At 46.9% G+C, this 21240-nt stretch overlaps 1 protein-coding gene across 2 annotated transcripts in view; it reads left to right on the plus strand.

Annotated features, from left to right (window-relative positions):
- The first annotated feature begins 409 nt into the window (after nt 1-409).
- Nucleotides 410-21240, plus strand: part of ABCA12 (ATP binding cassette subfamily A member 12) — an 88776-nt gene continuing 67945 nt past the window's right edge. The window contains exons 1-2 of one of the 2 annotated variants that reach the window (XM_072041262.1): nt 410-452; nt 11108-11201. Coding sequence is in view for 1 of the 2 variants with exons in the window: in XM_072041261.1 (XP_071897362.1) it covers nt 6854-6922; nt 11108-11201 (163 nt within the window). In the remaining variant the exon portion in view is untranslated. Of the gene's footprint in view, nt 453-6502; nt 6923-11107; nt 11202-21240 lie in introns of those variants that run through there. The other variant, XM_072041261.1, reaches the window with a different exon arrangement.

Here is a 21240-nt window from a genome sequence, read left to right on the forward strand (position 1 = left end):
TTTGTCCAGCCATCCCCATAACTTCTATAATTGTTGGTTGAATTCAGCCAGGTTATGCTGAACAATAAATCCTACAGAAATGATTCCATAGAGATGTGCAACCAGGTAGAAGAGTAAGAATAGCTTAAATGCCTTCACTGGTAACCCTATGCTTGTTTATGAAACAAAAAATCCATGTGGAAAGAAGGACGTGTGAGTACCCAAGTTATAGGGGAAAAATAGTGCTTGCAACTCGGATACTAGATCTGAGCAAACTGAACTGTGGGTAGGTGTTTTGTTACCCCATGAGAAACCTAGTGTGTGTTTTTATGCTTCTACTTTTAAGACTTCTTATCTCAGCCTCTTAGTGATGTCTCCCAGTTTGCTGGTCTTCTGTGGCCTTCATCGTGTGGCAGCCAAGTCTCAGGGTTTTGCCGAAGCTGCCTGGGGCTTTGAAGTGGTCTGCCAGGAAGGTAGGTGCTCAGCCAAGGCCTTGGGAGTGTTTTATATCAGGTGCAGGCAGACTTGTATAACCAAATGCTGTATTGTTTGGAGCTAAACAAAGCTTTGCCTTGGTTGTCTTTGCAATATGGAGCAGGTTTTTAGTCTTGTTGGTTGACTTTTGAATAGTTCAATAAATCAAGTGCTAACCTCTGTACAAATTCAACTTCTGCTTTCTGTTTTGGTGAGAATTCATCACAGTTATTTTTCAGGGGCGTCCTTGGATCGGAGATAATAAGCTCTTCTCTAACCTTATGCAGCCTAAGCCATCAAATACTTTGTTAAGAATGCCTCACCTTGTGCTCAGCGAGTTAGGGAGCTCTTTGGTCAGCTGCATTCATCTACACTTGACCCAGATGCATATTCAGGTTCTTCAGCCCACTGTTCGAGGCTCTGAAAGGCTCTCTGTCTCTTTGTAAGCATGCTTGGTAGTTGCTCCCACTTAAGTGTTAGAGAAGCAGGAAAAAACCTTTAAGTACTAGTAATCACTGCTCTATTGATACTGGCACCACTGTCTGGGTTGCATTATCTGTCAGGAAATACACTCAGGGTGCCTTTTCTTTCCACTGTTTTAAGTCTGTGAAGCCAGTCCTGCATTTATTATGGAACAAAGAGAAAACCTTTTCTTAGTACGTGATTGAGGGTTCATCTTCCCATCGTGTGCAGATGACTACAGTTAATTTTTAACTTCATACAATTTGCATCTCTCAGAAACTGTCTGTTTCCATTGCATACAGAACAGCACACCGATGGTACGGCTGTTGTCTTAAATGCATCTTGTCTCTGCTGTTTCCTTATCCTTGCAGTCCGTCTTTAGGCCTTTTAATTTGGAAGCTGCTACTTTTTTTGCATCTGTGCTGATGCTTTCATTTAGGAAGCACGGCTGTCCCCAGCCTTAGAAATACCCCCTTTTCTTTGCCAAGTCAAATCCATTTTTCACAGCGACCTTGCTTTGGCCTTGTTATCCGCCTTACCATGAATAGTGTGGTCTCTAATCAGTCCATCTGTCAGCTGTCCAGGTCCATGTGACAGGACACGAGCGTTGCCACACAAATTGGAGCAAGCTGAATGCACGAGAAATGAGAAAAGTCAGAGGATTTGGATGCTGGTAGCTGCCTCATGCCTTGTTGCAAGCCTTGGCATTGGGTCTGGTCTGAAAATTGTTCATAAGCCGGAGGAAGGGTTAAAGGGCATAGGAATGATACTCACAGTGATATCATCTGCTTGCTTTTACAGCCAATGTCACAGGAGTTTGTAACTAGTGGGAAAGGGGCAGCGTGAGCAGCCTGGTGAGATAGATGCGTGTGGGAGCCTCACAAGCGAAGGCCTCAGCTGCCTGGGTGTGGTGAGACGTGATTCATGGGCCTGCAGCCTTGCTAGGACCAGATGAAGGTGTCCTTGTGAGCCAATGTGCAGGGAAAAGGACTGGCTGGTAACACTGCCTTCCCTGCTGAACGGAGGCTTTAAGGCCAGAAATTGCATTTCCTTACCCTTCCATAGCCTTCTTCCCACTAAGGCTGTTGTCATAAGAGGGGAAAAAAACAAACAAACAAAAACCACCTTTTTCTTCTGAAAATGCTATCCCCAAACATTTGTACTGTGGGATGCTTCTAATTCACTTGCAGAAAACTCAGATGTGTTGATTTTGATGCTTGACTGCTCTAATTTCTGATTTTGGATTATCCCAAAACTCACACTTGATATGAGGGCTTACTCCTGGGAACAGAGCTGCTCTGTAGGAAGTTAATACCTAAGGAATCAAAAATCAGCAGGGCAGTTCTCCTTGAGCTACGTGGAATGGGCTCTGTGTGTCATCCTTGTACTTCCAAGCTCGTTGATGACTGGATCACTGGAGAAAAAACTGCTTCCAGGAGGAGCTTTTTTCAAACACATTAAAAATGAGAGGAAAAAAAAAAAAAGCTGCGAAATTGTGGAAATGTCTTCGGTGGTGGTGAAGTCGTAGCATGGTGCTGCCATGTCCCCTGCAGCTCCCGTAGTGGCCAAAAGTATTGCTGCCCTACACTTCCAGGCTCCTGCCGTGCCTTAGGAAGGAATTTGGAGTGTCCCAGGAGTATTAGCTTACCCAAACCACGAGGAAAGCCCGGCTGCTGCAGTTTGGTAACTAAAGGCACTTCAGACTCTGCAAGAGGAAAGTAGGAGAGTCCTTCCTCTGCAGTGAGTCACGGCGTTGCCCCATTGCTCCCCTTGCAGATCTCCTTCAGTTCCTTGTGCTTTGCCTGTGTTTTTTGGGCACGGCAGTGGATCTGGTTATGCTGCTTCACTCCCTGCTGGTGAGCTCTCCCCTCCTCCAGGTCCCTGAGGGCACCTAACCGCTGTTCACCTGGGTGCCTCTGGAAGGCTCTGCTGCGGTTGAGTTGTAGCATGCACAATCACTGCAGGATTAGTGTTTTGCTTTCTTTTTTTCCCTCATAGCCAACAGTTTTTTTTTATTTCTTTATTGGCACTGACTTCAAGGGGGTAAATGTCCTGTCCTGTCAGTTTAGCTCCAGATACCAGTGTTTAATAGCCTTACAGATCATCAGTCAGTGACTCCATCCTTTTCTCTTCCCAGTTGTCTTACATCACTTCCCTAAGCTTTCATTTCTCACAGAGGTGACTGACGTGCCTGGGAAGCACGAGTGCATTCATTTTCACTGGAATAACTCTGCTTGAAAGAGCATCTCAAGGAGTGAACTCAGTTTGTGAGTTCCTGGGGTGAGGTAAGAAACTTTTTGCCCTGGATTTTGCACTTCCTGCACTGAAGTTGAGGTGACGAGCCATGTTCCTGAAGTCTTGCCTTGGCTGAAATCACAGCTTGGAGCTCCCCTGAGGGTTTTCTCAGCTTCACATTCAGAGGAGCAGGTTCTGCTCTCAACCAACGACTTGCATCTCTGCCCAGAAGAAAAGAAATACAGTTCTTCAGCAAGAGAAACAGTGTGGTTGGAAGTTTACTGCTGGAAGAAAGAATTTAGCCTTTCCCTCCTCTTCCTCTCTGCCTGTATGCACTGTTAGATGCTGGGACATCTGTCTGCTCTGGTCACTTGGTTGAGGAGTGGCCGCATAGTTGCACAGCCTCCTGTGCCATCTGCAGGAATTATTAAGTAAAGGAATTAGAAAGCAAAAAGGTGTAAGGCGTTAATAAAGTTCTCATCTTGTGTTTCGGAGCTGGAGCAGTGTGGTGCTCAGGGAGCTGAGTGCGGGTGCTCTGAGAGCCAATTGACATTGAGTTATTCTGGTTTTACAGTGGTGAACTCGAACAAATTGCCCTTTGGGTACCTCCCAAGGGGAATGTTTGTTGACTCAGTTCACAAAGGAGCTAAGGATGTGCATTTGCTTGGGAAAATTATTATCCAAATCACAGTGTTCTTTTGAAACAGTTGTTTGACTGAATACCAAAAAGAAGCAATCAAACGCTTGCCTCAAAAGACCTTGGCAGAGCAGCAAATGGTGAAATCATAAATTTCTTCTCTCCTACCCCCTTAGAGCAAAGTTATCTATTTTGGGATTTTATTTTTTTTTTAGTCCCTGGAGAGGAAGTGAATCAAGTTTGCAAGTGGCGTTGTCTGGATCCAACAAAATGAAATCTGCTGTGCCTTCTGTATGTAGCTAACCTGGAGCAGCGTCCTGAGGAGCAGTGCTTGTTTTTCACCCACAGACCTCTCTCATAAGGATGGTTGGTAGAAGAAACACCAGTGTAGAGCTGGGAGGTTAGATGTTTAAGTTCCTTCCCATCACTATCTAAATTTTACAAGGGAAGGCTTAAGCTTATTTTAGCTCCAGCTCCACTCCCATCACTGGAATGTCCAATCTATTAGGCTCAAGGTATGTGGGGCAGGAACTGCTCCATCTCTGTTGCTATTCCCATCTTTGAAGTATTTCCTAACCAATCCAGAGAGGTTGTTTCTCTTCACTGAGAACCAATTCTCTCTCTTCCTCTCTCTCTTGCCCTCATTCAGCACTTTTAGCCACCCTTAGATCAAAGCTGCTCTGCTCCAAGGTCATTCTGGCTGCCATGGTTGCCTCCTCCACTTGTGTTCCTAGGTGAAGTTTGGCAAGGATTCATTCAAGATGCTCCTCATTTTTGAGGTGCTGTGTTGACTTGTGGTTGGAAGAAATGCCATGTAGAAGCTTCTCTGATCTCCTGTGAAATATGCTGAGAGTAGCAAAGTCTTGCACAGGTTGCCTAGGTACTGAAGAATATGGTTGTGTGCTGCTTGGCTGGGGTTTTGTTACCCATTAGGGGCTGATTTCATGACCTTGGCTGGATGTTGGGTGTTGAAGGTAACCCTTATCTTCCAGGGTTTTTATAGTGGAGCCATGTTTGCTCAGCTTTCATTTCTTTTACCTTTATTTTAGCTAGTCAGGGAGGTTCAGGTCTGATTGTGTCATACCTGAAGCAGCTGGGGCCAGAACAGCATGTGGGGGGCATCCACTGGCAGGGTCCCGTGTTCTGCCCCAGGTGGCACAGTGAGCTGAACAGCGCTGGGGTACAGAAAACCGGGCAGCCCTTCGTCAGCCCGTGGGATGCTGCCAAGAATGGGAACAAAAGCCATGACGAGTGCTCGGGGGTAATTAGAGCTCCTGTAATCGCAGCCTGCTGAGTCGCTTTGCCCAGCTTACCTGCTCACGAGCTTTCATCAGTGGGCAGAGAGCCCTTGGGCACTGGAGAGGAGAAGTTTCTCCATCCAGCGTCGAAGAGAGTCAATAGTTTAAGGAGGTTTCTAATGTAAAGCCAGTCACTGGGAAATGCAGCAAAGCTCCTGGCGTCTGTTCAAAAGGAGCAGCGATTCTTGTGTGGTTTTCCCCCTCTCCTGTTGGATCTCCCATTCCAAAAACTCTACTTTTTTTCCCAGCTGGGAGGCTGGTATTCCTGTAGCCCTGTGGGGAAACTGAGGCATGGGATGCACGTTTAGGCTCACTGAAAGTTTGATTAAACTTTGGAGAGAGATAAATATTTGTCAGTTATTTGGGGAAGCTCATGCCTGTTCATCAACACATTTGATAAATCGTATTTCTAGCAAGAGATTTCATTCTTCTTGTTTCATTCCCCTCCATGATCTTGTAAAACCAACCTGTGCTGGCTTCACTTTACCCAAACCCTCAAGTTGTAACATCCAAGCCCAGTTTTAATTCAAAGACTTCTTTCCTGACCGCTCTCAGGTTGCTGCACAGGAGGTGCTCCGAGTGCTGAGCTGCCGGATGGCTTCCTAACATCTGACCTGTACCTGAAGCACGTTGGCTTTGAGGGTGACCTCAGTGTTAGCAGGTGGGGTCCTTGCGTGTCCGTGGTCCTCTCTGGGTGGGATCAGAAGCTCTGCTGGACGACCAGAGCTCATTAGGCAAGTCCAGATCTGGTTTCAACACTCACACTTGGTACAGTCCCGTCTGCTGTTAGTGCTGCCCTCTGTACCTGCAGCTCACTCTCTCCTTTCGTCTCCAGCTGGTTTTTAAATATCTCACCAGTAGCTAGGAAAAAAATAATCAATGATCAAGTGAGTAATAACAGCACTCGAGCCACACTAGTGCTCTGAAATCTTTGTGGGCTCCCGTTCTGCAATCCCATTCCCACTGGATGCGATGTGTTATATTGAATTCAATCAGTTAGAGCACCAGGGCTGATCTCCCTGGAAGGAGAGGGAAGATGCAGGAAGCTGAGCAATTAGATTTTCATTTATGTGTTTTTCTTGTTTTAGTCTGTGTTTTGTGTTTTTGTTTTTTTTTTTTTTTAACTTTTATTTAATTTCCCTGGATGGGTAGGTTTGAGATACTCAAAAGTAGTAAAGAAAAAAAAAAGAATTTCAATTCAGCAGAGCCAGGAAGATGCAAGTTGTGGGTACTTTGTTCTTCCCGGCCCTTGCCTCTGGACTTGGGGAAGTCGGAGTGGCCTGGCAAGCAGCCTGACTCTCTGCTGTTGATGACACCTCCAGCGGGAGCGGTGTGTGGGTAGGCAGGTAGTTTCATCACAGGGAGGAGGAGGAGGAGGAGGAGGCATGCATCACCTTTTGTTTAAGCAGAAGCATCTTTTTGGAATGCCATCCATTTTATCAGTTAGGGCTTGAACAAAGAGCAGCCAGGAGAGGCTGGATATTGTAATTAGCACAAGTGGAGGCAGGCTGCTGCGTCTGCCTGCCTGCCTGGAGAAGAATAACCTGTTGAATTTGCTAGGAGCTATTGCTGCGAGGACAAGAGCTGCAGTTACGGGGAGCACAGCAGCCACAAGCGGATGAGGTAGCTGCTTCAGAGCTATGCTGTGGGGAAGAGGCTCAGACACTGGCCACTGGATGCCCGTTTGGGTTAGAGCCTCTGCTTTTGCCTCCTAAGCCCGGGGAGGAAGAACACGCAGCCGGCTCCCGTTCGGTTGGGACGGCCGAGGATGGCTGCGCTCTCCCAGCACCTGAGGATCCTGCTGTGGAAGAACTGGCTGAGTGTCAAGAGGCAGCCGGTGAGTGTGAAAACAAAGCCGTAGAGGAGGGGGAGCTGGAAACCACAGGAGCTGAGGAGCAAGAAGGGCACGGCAGGAGAGGAAAGCCACGGTGTTAAACTAGAAATACTTGGAAGGAAAGAGACAGAGAGGGAAGGAGGGGAATGGCACGGAAAGAAGATGGGTCATTGTAAGCCAAAGTGGCTGCATCTTGTGTTGGAGGTCATGGTGAGGGCTCAGGAGTCCAGACTGAGTAGCAGGGATGCTGCTGATGGTCCCTGCAGACAAAACCCTACACAAACTCACGGGCAGACCTGAATCAAGGCTGCTCCAGTGTGAGCAGTCCCCAGAGTCTGTGCACAGCCTCTGAGGAGTCCCTGCAGTCTGGGGACAATGAGGGTGTCATTACACAGAGCCACTTGTAATGGATGGATAAAGAAAAAAGTGGCTCTGAGAGGTGCAGGTGGGACAGATTTCCAGCACAGTCCAGTGTGTTGCAAAGCAACCACACCAGATGTTTTTTTCCCAAAATAAAGCATTGCTAAGGATGTCCAGAAAGGAATTTGAACTGTGGTGTCACAGAGGCAGTGCTCCTTCAGGTGGTGTCCAGGCAAAGCCTGTCCGGTAGGTTTGTATCAGGAGTTTTGCTTTCGATACAGCTGCGCTGGCCTTTCAGCAGAAGCACACTGCAAATCCTGGACTTGGGCTGCAACCCATCCTCTTGCTGGGAATCCCAACGGGATGGTTTGTAAACTGGTTGCACGGGAAGCCTTGGCAGGTGCAGAAAGGGCAGAGAAGAGGAGATGTCAGAGAAGAGCCACGTGGGCAGTGCGATATGGGGATGGAGTGCAAGACCTCCCAGCACTGCGCACATCTGCAGGGTCGGCTGTGTGCCTGCTCTGCCCTGCCTCTTGGGTTTGCAGCCTGCTTCAAAGAGGGGCTGAGTTCATCTGGCTCCTTGTGACCCTCCCCAGCAGCTGCAGATGGACTGTGCTCCTCCGAGTTAAGTCTGTGGCTGCTGTGAGAGATACAGGAGAACATATTTTTTGAGATACAGAGAAATACCAACAGATTGTCTCTAGTTACACGACCAATTTCAAAAGCCTTGTTAAAACCAGAAGGCTTGGGTCTCTTTCAGCTCCTGTGTGCCCGCAGTAAATGCTTACATAAGTCCTGGCCATACAGCCTCACTTGCTGTAATTCTTCTTTCAGTTTCCTGTAGAGATGAAACATCAATTCTGTAGGATGGGAACGTCAGTTAAAGTCTGGACACCACCGATTGTTTTAGGGCAGGCATTCTCTCCAGCCCTCCTTCCGTTCCCTCTCTTGCTCCAAATTAAGGATGTTGCTGGGAATGCAGCAGCTGTGAGGAGGTAAACCTAGAGCGCTGCTCCTAAAGGCGTCCTGATTTCTGTATCCTTCCCATTTCCAGCTTTTTTTTTTTTAACCTGTGTGATGTAACCGCACTGGTGGACCAGGCTTTCAGACAGCTTGTTTTGGTGTGTGCTTGCTTGGCAGGGGAAACTCTCTGTTGTGCTTCTTTGCTTCTGATAACCCCAGAAGGTGGCTGCTGCTGCTGCAGGGGTGCTCGTTGCCCTTACCAGGTGTCACAGCAGTCTGACACAAGCCAGCCCCTCTCCTTCCACAGCCTGAAGTGCTTTCCCATCGCTCCTGCTCTGTTTATCAGTCTATCCAGGGCTGGCGGACGCATTTGATTCTGCCTTTTGCTTTACACTTTATATTTCCTCTGCACACTCTCTGCAGAGCCCCTGGAGAGATCGTATGGGGAGAGCTGCAGTTTGCTTGGCCATCAATTTGCTGAAATCAGCTGAAGCTCTGCATCCATAACCAGGGAGAGCCTCAGCACAGGTTGCTCCTGCTGAGCAAGGAATGGCCGTGAGTGGAGGTGGCAGCCTTCTGGGGAGCGAGGTTCGGCCTGCCTACCAAGGGGAATTGGAGAAATGGGGTCCTCTTGCACTTTTATTGCTTTCCATCTCTCACTTCTCTGTGGCTTGGTTATTTAAACAGACACAGGAGGGAGAGAAAACGTGCCTGCATCCAGGCGTACCAAGGTCTGAGCAATTAAGTCTGCTTTTAGCAGTGAAATAATCCAGCAACCAAGGGATTATGCAACCTGTGGCACAGGGCTCGGTGTCCCATGAGCCAAATGGCATTGATTATGGCTCCGCTCAAGTCAACGTGTTCTACCTGCAGTCGGCTTGGCCAGGCTGCTTGTCTTGTTTTTGTTAACTAGAAGTGCCTGGGACAGTGAGATCGCTCTGTTGTAACTGCTGTACCCAGCTACTATTAAATCCAATTAACTCCGAGCACGGAGATACAAAGGAGTAGGGAGTGGAAGCACCATTTTAGCTCAAAATGGGGAGGCACAAAGACTTCCCAGAGCCGAGACGACCCGTATTCATTTCCTCCACCAAGAATATGAAAGATGTCTTGCCCTTCCTTTAGGCAGCCTCTGACTAATATCAGTTTCTGTGCTGTTACCCCATAATTTTCCTGTAGCCTACGTGGTGCTAACCTAGGAGGATACCTTAATAATGCTGCGTGCTTGTGAACTAATCCAAGTTAAATACTGTATTTGGGGACTGATTACAGGGAAAGCATGTGATATATGGAAAAAAATATAAAAAATGTTGATTTCAGAGATGAATCTTGTTATATAGTATATATATATAAAAGGAAGAGGGGGGTCTGTAAAAGCTGAAATGCTGCTGAACGTTTAAACAATAGGAGTATCCTCTCTGAAAGGATGTGTTAGGAGGTGCCTTGTGTTTGACAGCTGTCAGTTCCCTATTTTGGGGCACGAGTCGTGCTCCCACTGCCATGGCTGTGTGTCATCTCCTCGGGGGTGATAGAGAGGGAGTTGCTGTGAAACAAGCCTCTTGAAGTTCAGTTGCTCTCTGGGATTTGTTTGTCTGTTTGTTTGTTTTTATGTTCCAGTAAGCATTACAGGAAATGAAAACACTGTTATGGGCTTGGAGTTACCTTTGGAAAAATGGGTTTGGGTAATATGTGCTGATCTGAAAAAAATAGCGATGCAACAATGAAAAATGGGATGATTTTGAAGAAAGACATCTCTGCAGTTTCAAAAACTGGCATGAAGATAGCACGGCAATTTTGCAGCACAGGGTACTTTGAGCTTTACTGATGGATGGAAAATTCTAATCTAGTAGGCGCAGTAGCGAGCTAGCCAGCTAGTACAAAAGCAGTTAATTATTTGAGAAATTGCATTTTCTTAGCTTACAAAACTCCGATGCTTGCAGTTTTAATACTGACTTTGGGCCTCCTACCTAGATTGGTTTGCTGCACTGGGTGATTAGCAGACTGTTTTCTTCATCCTCATCCATTGAAATGGTCAGCTTTCATGTCAAAGCCAAGAGGTCTGTAAATCTTCGTATTTTTTCTGACATACTATGCCAATTTTACATTATTTCTCTTCCATCACAGCTCACCTACGTAGGCTGCTCCAGTTTGGAAGGGGAAGGGTACCAGGGAGTTAGCTTGCCGTGGTCAGGAGCTCACATGAGGAGTTCTGGTGGTTGGTGATCGAATGGCATTCTCCAGCTGGTTACACAACTCCGTAAATCCCTTCCTTCACCATGCTTGCTTCCACACCTAGTAAACAAATACCATGAAAATCCTCTTTGTTTTGGTTGTATTGTATGGCTGAACCTTTTGTGAAGAACAGTGAAAGTTTTTGGGGAAAAAAAGTGCCGTAGCCTTGTCATTTCAATGTCAAACACTTCAATTTTGAGCTATAGTTAATCATATCAAGGTCACCTTTGCCAGTCATTTGAGCAGTGCCATACACAGAAAGTGAAACTGTTCCCATTTTGGCTCTTAAGTCATACAGCTGATGCATCCAAAAGCCTCGTGCTTGTCAGGGTGCTTTTCCTCTTACATAGCAGTGTCTCAAATCTGTGTAAAACTGTGTAAACAGCCAAGCTGAAACATAGGAATGCTTGTGTTATTTTCAGGCTCATTATTTGCTCTCATTATTTGCTCTCATATGTGTTTTTTCTTCCTGCATAGATAATACTTGGGTTTTAATAATATGTGCACCGAGACAGGCATTATTTACAATGCATCTTATAACTCATTTAGAGTGGTACTTGTACATTCCAGACAAGCTCTGGGACACATCAGCGCGACAAACGTAACCGATATATTTTCATTGCTATTTTATAGGTATGGTCGTTCATTTTAATTTCCTGGCCTGTGGTTGTTTTCATAATCTTGGCCATCATCCGTCTCAAATTCCCTCCAGAACCGCAGCCAAACTGTAAGTAACTGGTTTGCTTTTATGTCTTTGGGGTTTAGTTCTCATTTCAGTGACTGATGTGTTAATTCGATGTGTTTTGTTACTTTTACAAATTTGGTTCTTTGTAGTTTCCAGTGGAGACTTCCTGGGATGCAGCATGCTGTAAATAAAATGTCTGTGTTCCTCTGAGGTTGCTTCTATTTATGTTTCTTTTAAATTAGTTTCGTAATTAGAAAACAACTTTGCAGAACAGTCTCATCAAGATGCACTCAGGTACTGCTGTTGTAGGCAGCAGTATAAACCTACATGATAAATTGAGGGACAAGAGAGCAGCTGGGAGAGATCTTATTCAGCAACACGACCAAGGGCATAGGCTTCAAGTGAGGTTATGAAGGTAAAAACCACGAGGTTGGGCATCGTGAATGATTTCACCTTGATTGCTACAGGCAAAAAGCTCCTCTTCAGCTGAGCCTTAGCAGTGTGTGCCTGGACAGTGGTAGCTTGGCTCCTGGCACACCATGGTGCCTGTGAGCCCTTACTGGCAAGTCCCCAGCAGCTGGTGAGTGGGTGAAGAGTTTGTGTGGTGGCTAAACGGGTGAAGAGTTTGCACAAGCTGGCCTTCGCTTGCAGGCTGTGCCTCCTGGGTCGGGAGAACACGTGTCTGCACCCAGAGTGTGGGTCTGCTTGAATCTGCTCTAAAAACTCACGCTGAGTTTGGTAAATACACATCACCAGCAGAAGACATAGGCCTGTCATGCTCTCAAACCAGGAAACGTCAGTTTATGAAATTACATGGTAAAGCAGAGCAAGGAGTTTATCCAGACAGAAACCTTCTGCCTTGCCCCAGTGTTAACTCTGAGGTGGATCCAATCCCTGGTTCTGCCCTCTGTAGCCTCCCAAGGCAGCCCCAAGGGAGGGGAGAGGACTGGTAGGAAGGGCTGGCCCCTCTTTTCAGCAACAGCCTGCCTTTGTGTTGGGAGAAATCAGTCACGGAGCTGTACCCTTTTTGTTACCCCCTCGTTAGAGATCCTCAACCTTACTGCAGAGCCCCTGAAATTGCATGCCAGCCTCTTGCTTCATGTTGCACATCTCGGTTGCTGAATCACATCCACGTGCTGCAGCACAGAGCTGTTACTGACAGCCACAGCTTCCCAGCACAGGGTAGGAACAGGCCCTCCAAAATTGCCCTTACCAAAAGATTTGCAACACCTGACTCACAGGGGAGGCACCCCCCTGGCTGCCCAGCCTCAGGCTGGTGTTGACTTGACAAGAACAAAGCTGTGGCGTGGGCAATGCTGGGTTTTTCTCTTTGGGGGAAGGAGGCTGAGGCAGGGGGAAGAGGAGACAGGCTGACAGCAGCAAGGACGAGCAGTTGGCTCCCAGTCTGTAGCTATCAGGTGTGTAAAATGTGGTCATGAGAGATTTGTACTTGATGGCGGGTGCGCACTGGAAACGTTCCAACCTAGTTAATGCGCAATTCTCTGATTAAAAGTGTTTCAGTGTTTCTGAATGATGTATGAGAAAGGGCCACGCTGTGACAAACACCAGACAGGCAATTAGGATAGCCCTCGTCAGGGCGGGCTGCGAGCTCTCTGGGACTAGAGGTTTGTGTATGTAATTTGTAGGCTGTGATGGAGAGCCGGAGTAAAGGACTCCTCTGGAAGTATCTCAAGGTCTTTGATGGAGAAGGGCATTCTTGGTGTGTTAGGGTGGTCTTTTAAACCCAAGCCCATCTGCTGCCAGTGAAACTCCTCTTTAGGCCTGTGAGATACCTGAAGTTCTGCCCAAATTCCCTTGAACCAGTTGGAGCAGGCAAGACTGGGCACGTTGTATTTAGTGAAATCTCCAGTTTTTGCCAAGTGTGGAATGGCAATCCTCCCCCATGGCTCCGTTGGTTGCACTCGCTGTCCGTGAGAGCTCAGATAAGGTGACTGTCAAGAGCACCAGCTGGATGGTAAAATATTTATTTTACTGTACGTGGCTATTAATTTGAATGTGTATTTTTTTGAAGCGTGTTTGCTCTGGGTGATTGCATCTGTGAATTACCGGATCAGGAGGAATGTTCCGAGCAGCAGCAAGTAGCTCCATCAGTTGTGCTTTGCAGGAAGGGGAAAGATTGGACAGCATTTTGGGACTTGTTCCCTCTTCTTGCATAGCTGAATTTGGGGGCAAGTCTCAGGACCTGAGCGAGTGTCTTTCTATCATAAAGTGGGTGACAGGAGCTCTAGTGCAAGGTTTTGTGCTGGAAAAGATGTTGTTAATGGTTGTGGTGTACTCGTGATCCAGGCGTTTAGAGGCCATCTAAGAACCCAAAGGGAATGGAGAAAAATGTTGATGGAAACACTGAACAGGCAGTTCCTGCTGCTTTTCTAGTTAAATAAGAATACCTCTTGAATGCTGGCCTCTTTTTTTTTGTTTGTTTTTGACAACTAGACAAAACGTATCACCTTTTTGCTTGAAAACGAAAAGGGAAATCATTTGGGAGCTTTCTTTTCTGGGGAAAAAAAGATGCACAAAAAAGCTGGGTGGACAACTGTAGAGTAATGATTACAGGAGGGGGTTTTGTTCACTTTCAGTGGGAATTAAATCCACGTTACGCTGAGTTCCAGTGCCTCCCTTAAAGGACACAATCATTAAATAGTGACAAGAAGCTGTTTCCAGTTCTGCTGCTGTCAAGAGCTTATTGCAGGCAGATAGAAGTCAGGAAGCATGGAATCAAGGGCACAGAGATAGAATATGCTCCTCAGATGCTGAGTTTTGAAGCCTTAGAGACAACCCCAGAGAAAATCTGTCTGTAAGCTTATCTCGTGTATTCAGGGCCACAGCAAGATCATGAAATCTACAATTTGCTCAATTAAAACAGCTCAAGTTCAAGACAGTGCTTTTGAAGGATGCCTAAAAGACCTTCAGTGAATTGAGGATTATTTAGAGAAATTACCTAGCAAGAGCTTCTTGCGAGAGCAAGTCACTTGCTTCCCTTCATGTTTGTGTAGCACCTAATGCAACGAGATCTGGTGCTGGGCTGAACTCCAAAGAGAAATGACATGCTAAATAAACATCACCAGTCAAGAGGATGCTCGTAGGAGAAGAACTGAGGTAAAAGAAGGAGGTAAAATCCACCTGATATGTAATTTGTTTCATGATTGAAGCCTCTAGTATCTAAGAGAGGAAAAAAAGAGGAAAAGAAAACTCTTCCACGCAGGCATCTGTTCGGTGATGTGTTTCCAGGTCAGCAGAGATAATTGGCAGGAGAAATAAAGATTTGTTTCTCTGCATAGGCAGTTGTGATGATCTGAGTGTCTCCCCAGACCAATTTCCCATCCAGCTCACTGGGCACATCCCAGTCGTGGCTTTTGACCTTTCATTACAGCCCTCGCATGTGCTGGAAGGTGCTGGGATGTGCTGCGTGGCACGTGTGGAGCAGGAAGCTGGAAGCCAATGAACTGCCTTGGAAGTGTCTTCCAGTCTTTTGTGCCTGTATCACAAGTTTTCTAGAGTGAGTAGGGACAAAAATCTTCCATCACTACAAGTTTCTGCAATTTGGGAATTGTGTGAGCGATACAATCTGTCCCTCGGGGCCCAACCCACTCAGTCTACAGGGAAGCCCAATTAGGCTCTTTGCTTTAACTAGCGCTGTCACACCCCGTCACACCCTACCCGCCTGCTTTCTTCCTTTTCTGCTCTCCTTCTTTCCCCTCCTGTCAGTTTGACCTCATCATTATTCTCCATAGAAGCTCTCTGGGGTGTGGTGAGTTGCCCACTCATTTTGAAACCCTGCTCTTTACGGAGAAAATGTGGCAGGGACTTGCTCTCCTTTTAGACCCAAGGTCTGCTCCCCCTGGCCTTGGGATGTGTAACTCTTAGGATGGAGTTAGATGTGGGTTGTGAAAGCCATGCCTCATTCACAGGTGTTGTTCCATCTTCATGGCAGGGAGCTGTGCTCTTGGGTCTGGTCTGAAAATCCACCAGACTCCTTCTGCCTGAACTCTTCTCTGGGGAGCACATCTTACCCTTCACCTCTGCCCCAAATTTTCACCCAAATTTCATCACCTCCATGGAGATGCTTGCCTGGTGCATTTCATTCACTCAGAGATGTTTGTCATGGGCTCATTAGCAAAGTGCTTCACCAGGCTGCTCTTTGGAGCCTTTACTGGGGGATAATGGGATAGCACCAGACTGTGTTCCAGTACCAGCCCAGCTGTTTAGGTCTAGTTTAGAGCCAGAGCTGCGTGGCACAGGAGCAGACATTCAAATTCCACTCTCATTCTTGGCTCCAGGACTTCTAGAAGAAGGTCTCTGAGCTGTGCTGCGTTCAGTGTCACTGGTAGCTAGGACTGGAGCAGCTCCAGGACTTGTTGGAAAGATCAGGATAAATCCCAGAGCGCAGATGGGGCAGTGTAGAGAAGAAGGATAAACACAGGCAGCATCCCGTGCCTCTAGCCCTCCATCCCCACTCCCACACATCTCTCTGCCCTCTGGCTGCTGCAGCAGTGAGCTGGTAAGTGAACAGGGAGCCCCTACCATAACTGAAGACCTCAAACCACGTCTAGCTCTGACAGTTCCCAGCCTCCGTCCTAGCTCAGAAGCAGAAACCCTTACGCTAACCTCGTCCCATAGTTAACAGAGGAGCTTGAGCTGGCTGAGTTCTCCCTGTGAGAGGTGGCTGTGGCTGCCAGGAAGACGTGTGAGAGCAGCTAGCGCCGTGTCCCACCTTGCTCCATGCCTTCCTTCCTCCGAGGTACCATCCTGGAGGTGAAAAAGCTCCCAGAAGATGCTAAGCAGTTTTAAAGGAATTCACTTCATAGTCGGAAGGACCTGAGCTCATCTCTTTGCCAGTAGCGTGGAAAAATTAATAGGTTCCCATGGTAATTACAGGTAGTTGGGATGGTGGCTTAGCTACCCAGGCTGCTCCATTCATTTGGTTAAGTCATGGGTGCTTATGCAAGCTGGAATCCACCCCAAAGGTTCAACCTACTCTGTTTACAGACAGGCACACATCAGGCTCCCAGCTCTGCCCCAGCATTTGCCAGTGCTGGAGCAGCCTCATTCCTCTGTTTCCTTTACCTTGCAGTCTCTGGTTACCTTCCCCTCTTCGCTGTCAGTTTTCTCCCCTTTTCTTGACAACACCAGATTTTGTCTGTGCTCGGCTGCAGCATGATTAGCAAAAGAGGCTCTTCAGGTCCCTCCTCCAGTGTCCTTTGCTTTAGTATGAAATTTATTTTGTGCTGATACCGTGCCAGGCAGGCTGCCATATAACACTGTTTCATTGCAACAGTGCTGAAGGGGGATATGAATCTTCCCCCACGCCTGCTGGAAGAGACACAGAGAGGTGGTGCTCGGTCGTACAGTTCCCTGCAACTTGCCCAAGCTCCCCCTGAACTCAGACACCTCTAGCCTAGCAGTCTTCCTCTTTCAGTTTGAAACCATTGCCCCTTGTCCTGTCACGACAGGCCCTGGTAGAAAAGTCTTTCCCATATATTTTATCCATTGACAGGCTGCAATAAGGTCTCTCTGGAGCCTTCTCTAGGCTGAACAACCCCAAATCTCTCAACCCTTCTTTTATAATAACACCCATTTCATAAATCTGTGCCTTCATTTCTTTCTACAGACTTCCTCCTCGTGAGGTGTGACTGGAGGATGTTGAGTTGGAGGTGGGAACTCCTGAGTTGCCAGGATTTTTTCTTCCCACTGCATTACAACAGGGCCTTGGGGCAGCCACTTAATTCCTGTTGACTTCCTGAAGCACCTGCAGCCAGGTGCCGGGACCTAGAAGCCCAGAAGCATTTTTCCAAAGGTGCTGAGCAGTTTGGCTTGCACTGAAGTTAGCAGCTGTAAACGAGGTCACTTTGTTTAAGGAATCTAGGCATGGGCTCTGGAAACTACCTGGCAGCACTCACCATTGAGAGACAGAAGTTAGTAAATGCATCTTTTGTGCATTTTTTCCCCAAAGTCTAGATCTGGATTTAGGATTTTTTTAGTTCCAGCTTCTGGGTGGGGAATGTTCTGCCTGTCCTTTTAGGTCCTGCTTGTGCAGCAACCTGCTTCAGAGCAAGGTAGCTGTATTATACAAGACCAAGTTAGCCTTGTTTGTGTTAAATATTGCTTTTAAAAGGGTTGGTCTACAGCTCCCACTCTGTGTGGGGAGCTTCAGTCAAAGGGGCATCTTTCCACAGGGCAGGGAACCTCTGGTGCCATTTCCCCATCCAGACCTCTTAGGAGGTTTCAGTCTCCTTTCCTTTCTCCTTTGTGTTGGGTTTGGAGGTTTTCTCCTCCCTTTACACCTGCTTTTTCTCCCACTCAGCTTCCATTTTTATGCTCGCTCTCTGCTCTTTATTATCTCCCTGATCAGTACGCGAACCCAATGCGTTCGTATCCAAGTGCTGATTTTTAATTTATTAAATAAGGGGGTGGAAGAGGTGAAGGTCTGTGGGCGAGCAAAACGAGCTTGCCTAGTCTTAATAAGCATGGAAGCAGTTACTGCCTGCTCTGGGCTGGTCTTATTATTTGCAGAGCCTGAAATGCTAGAGGGAAGAGTTGGGCAATGAAATGCTTCCTCCAGCGAAGCCACCGACACAGGGAGGAGCCTCGCAGCCAGCTGTCTGCTGCTTCCATCTCACCGTCATAGGCAGACAACTGAGGACATCGTACTGTTGGCACGGTCAGGGAAACAAGAGTGATGTTGCTGTGAAGATCTAAAAAAAATAAAATAATCAAGGGTTTGAATCTCTCCTGGCCACACCGGGCTTCTTCCAGGTTGAATAGAAGCTGGCATGTCGAAAACCAGGAGCTGAGTGATGGGTACACAACTTGGAAATCAGGGCAGGCTGGGCGCTATCAGAGGTGGACCAGTGTGTGCGTAATAGCTGCTCGCAGCATCTTCTCCTTCATCATGATCTGCAAGGGGGAAATTAAAAACCAGCACCACTTGGAGTTGAGGGAAGGGTGGCCGAGGATGACACTGCTCCGAGGCCAACAGCATTGCAGGAGGCCCACAGGGAGCAGAAATGCCCCCGATACGATGGATACTGAGGGTGTTTGGTGTCCTGCGACTTCGGGGTGAGCTCAAGGGGATCTCTTCTTCCAGTGCCGTCTCTTCAGTGGGGGAGATTGCAGGGAATAGGGTGAAAGAAATCACCTGTTAGCTCTGCAGTGCTGTAAAAATCAGCTTTGTCGTGCGAAAGGCAGCAGTCTAGGGCCAGTGGGAGTGTGGTACCAAACCATTAGCTCTGACCCAGCACAGCTCTTAAGTGTGCCTTTAACCTGAAGCTGGAGTAATCCCATTAAAAGCAGCAGGGCTAATCACTCCTGTGCCATGGGCTTTGGACACACGGAACGAGATTTGGGCTGTACTGACAGAACTGCAGCACTTACTGTCCTCAACAGCTGTGGGACTTCTGTGGGCATCGATCTTGCAGGTGTGAAAAAGGTGGAGGAAAGCCTCAGGACCTGCTTGACCAGGAGGCAACCTGCTCCCATCAGAGACCTCAGTCCGAGGTCACAAGGAACATGAGGGCCCCTTTCTCCAGCTTCACGGTCAGACGTGGGTTTCAGAGCACGTGAATCTCTCTCGCAACGTCACATCAATATGAGCAATGCAGCAATTAAATAGTCTCTTTCCATAGATGAAGGGATAGGCCACTTGGTTATCTGGGTCATTCTTCAGATGTGTTAAAAAACAAAACCAACAAATGCTTCAAAATTAATGTTATCCCATAGATTTGGTGGTCACATTTTGCTTTTGGAGAGCTATCAAAGCTCCTGGCATCATCGCAAAGCTTTCCACAAGCGATAGGCGGCGTGAGTTGGTCAGAAATAGACGTGAACAAAGCTGGAAATGCGCAGTTGTGTGTGGTTGAAGAGGAACAACATCAGTCAGCGTGGCATGAAAGAGGCGTGCTCTTTGTCTTTTTGACTCTGGGCGTGTAACAAGGTGAAGGAATAAAGTTTAAAGGAATGCTGTGCAACTATGGGAAAGATGAGAAGGGAAGTGAGAAGGTTGGATGTGGCCAGCTTCGTTAGACATTTTGCCTGGAAAGCTGGGAGGAGGTCACCACAGCAGTAAATATTCTCCTTGTGCGCTGTGTGAGTGCCTAGATAAATATAAATCACAGCTGATAAACAGCCAGGATCGCTGCTCTGGGTTAGACCCTCTGCTGCTGCTCAGGGTGATTGAGGGCGTGGAGGAACAAGAAGCACAGAGTGATCCTTCCACTAGACAAATCTTCAAATGTTTAAGGTTTCTTCACCCAGAAGCTGAAGAGGTTGAGTCCAAGTATTCCTGCGTCAGCAGCTACTGACAATCTGTTTTTGGGGGCTTGTCTAATTTGTTGTAGAATGAATGGCTGCTGTTCAACACGTATCACAATATTTTGATAGGCCTTCAAAAGGGGCTTTCTCTCCTTTTTGCTTGCTGCCTCATGGTCTCATTGTGTTTCTTTGTCCTGTGCTGCAAGGAATGTTCAATTACCCTCTTCGTTATGGATCATGATATTATTTCTCTATCACACCACTTTTTGGACATTTTTTTCTTTGCTGCAGAGAGCTGGTTATTAAGCCTCTTTGTATGATACAGCAGTGATTGAGTGCATTTTCAATTAAACACAATACATCCTAATGAAGTCATTAGCTCATTATTTTCTTTAATTCACCAGTTGGGGAGTTGAGATTTCTATGGATTTTTTAATGAACAAAGACTTACTGCTTAAGGTATGTGCAGTATCGGCGTGTGAAATCTCAAGCCAAGAGAATTTTTTCATGCCCAAGTCGTGATAGGATGCTAAACTACGGGTGGACAGAAAATAGGAAAACTCAGCATGTTTTTTTTTTAATTATTAATAAAAGAGGAAAATAAGTTAGCGTGCCTAAATTCATGTAAGGAGTAGCCACTCATAATGGAAATCCCATACCTTTGATGTGAGGACAATGGGATACAGATTTTGTCAAGTTTTGCAGGATGGGTGGCAGAAGTAGGTAGGAAGTCCTAAAAGCAGAAATATCATGTGGGCAGAAAAGGGAGAAGGAATGCGTGGGTGATGTTTTGGAAGGAAAAAAGAGGTGATGGTGCTGTGCCAGCACCCCGCTAGCTGCCCCAGTCCTTGAAACAAACAGCTCCACGCAGCCGGTGCAAACGCATGAAACCCCAGCATGATGAAAGCAACAGCATCACTGTGGCAAGCTACAACATGGTTCATTTAGGTTTGGACATTTCAGTCAATTTCAATTAATCTTATAGGTCGTAGCGAAATAGTAATTTTCATCTGTCTTGTATGACATTTATTATTACCCTGGCATTTTTCATCATTATTCTACAAAGCTCCTTTACCTGGAGAAAACAAAATGTTTTGCTTGTGTTAAAGTGTGTCGGGATCTCACCCGTTTCAGCAAGTAAAAAGAAATCAACTTGCTTCATTTTACTCCAAATGAAAGCAAATGTGGAAATGCCAGGATTCCCAAAGGAATGGAAGCCTCTTTTCTTCTCAGCTCCTGGAGATACGGCCGGGCTGGGTAGGTGCTAATGAGCAGGGAGAAGCAGCCAGCCCATGCTGTGCTGAGCCCTTGGCTTCTTCTGCCCTTTGGGATACCTGTCTTGTTTTCTTCAGATTTGGTGCCTTTCTTTCAACAGTGGCCGAAAATTAAAGCACTCCACAGTGATATGGGATAGCAAAAAAACATCTACCCTTGGGCTTCCGTTGCCAGCGAGCCCAAAAGTCAGTCTTTGCTAATAGGATGCAGCTCAGGGCTCAGGTTTTGGTTGCAGACAAGACGATTTGCAAGAAATCTCTTGGGGTGACCTCTGTTCGGGGCTGAGAAGGGGCAGCAGTGGGTGCAGCGATCTCCACATCTTGGTTTATAGGCAGCAGAGTGAGATCTTCACTGGAACGGGCTGCCCAGGGAGGTGGTGGAGTCACCATCCCTGGAAGTCTTCAAAAGACGTTTAGATGTAGAGCTTAGGGATATGGTTTAGTGGGGACTGTTAGTGTTAGGTTAGAGGTTGGACTCGATGATCTTGAGGTCTCTTCCAACCTAGAAATTCTGTGATTCTGTGATCTTCCAAGGACAA

The sequence above is a fragment of the Anas platyrhynchos genome, chromosome 7, assembly GCF_047663525.1.
Source record: "Anas platyrhynchos isolate ZD024472 breed Pekin duck chromosome 7, IASCAAS_PekinDuck_T2T, whole genome shotgun sequence".
Taxonomy (NCBI): Eukaryota; Metazoa; Chordata; class Aves; order Anseriformes; family Anatidae; genus Anas; species Anas platyrhynchos.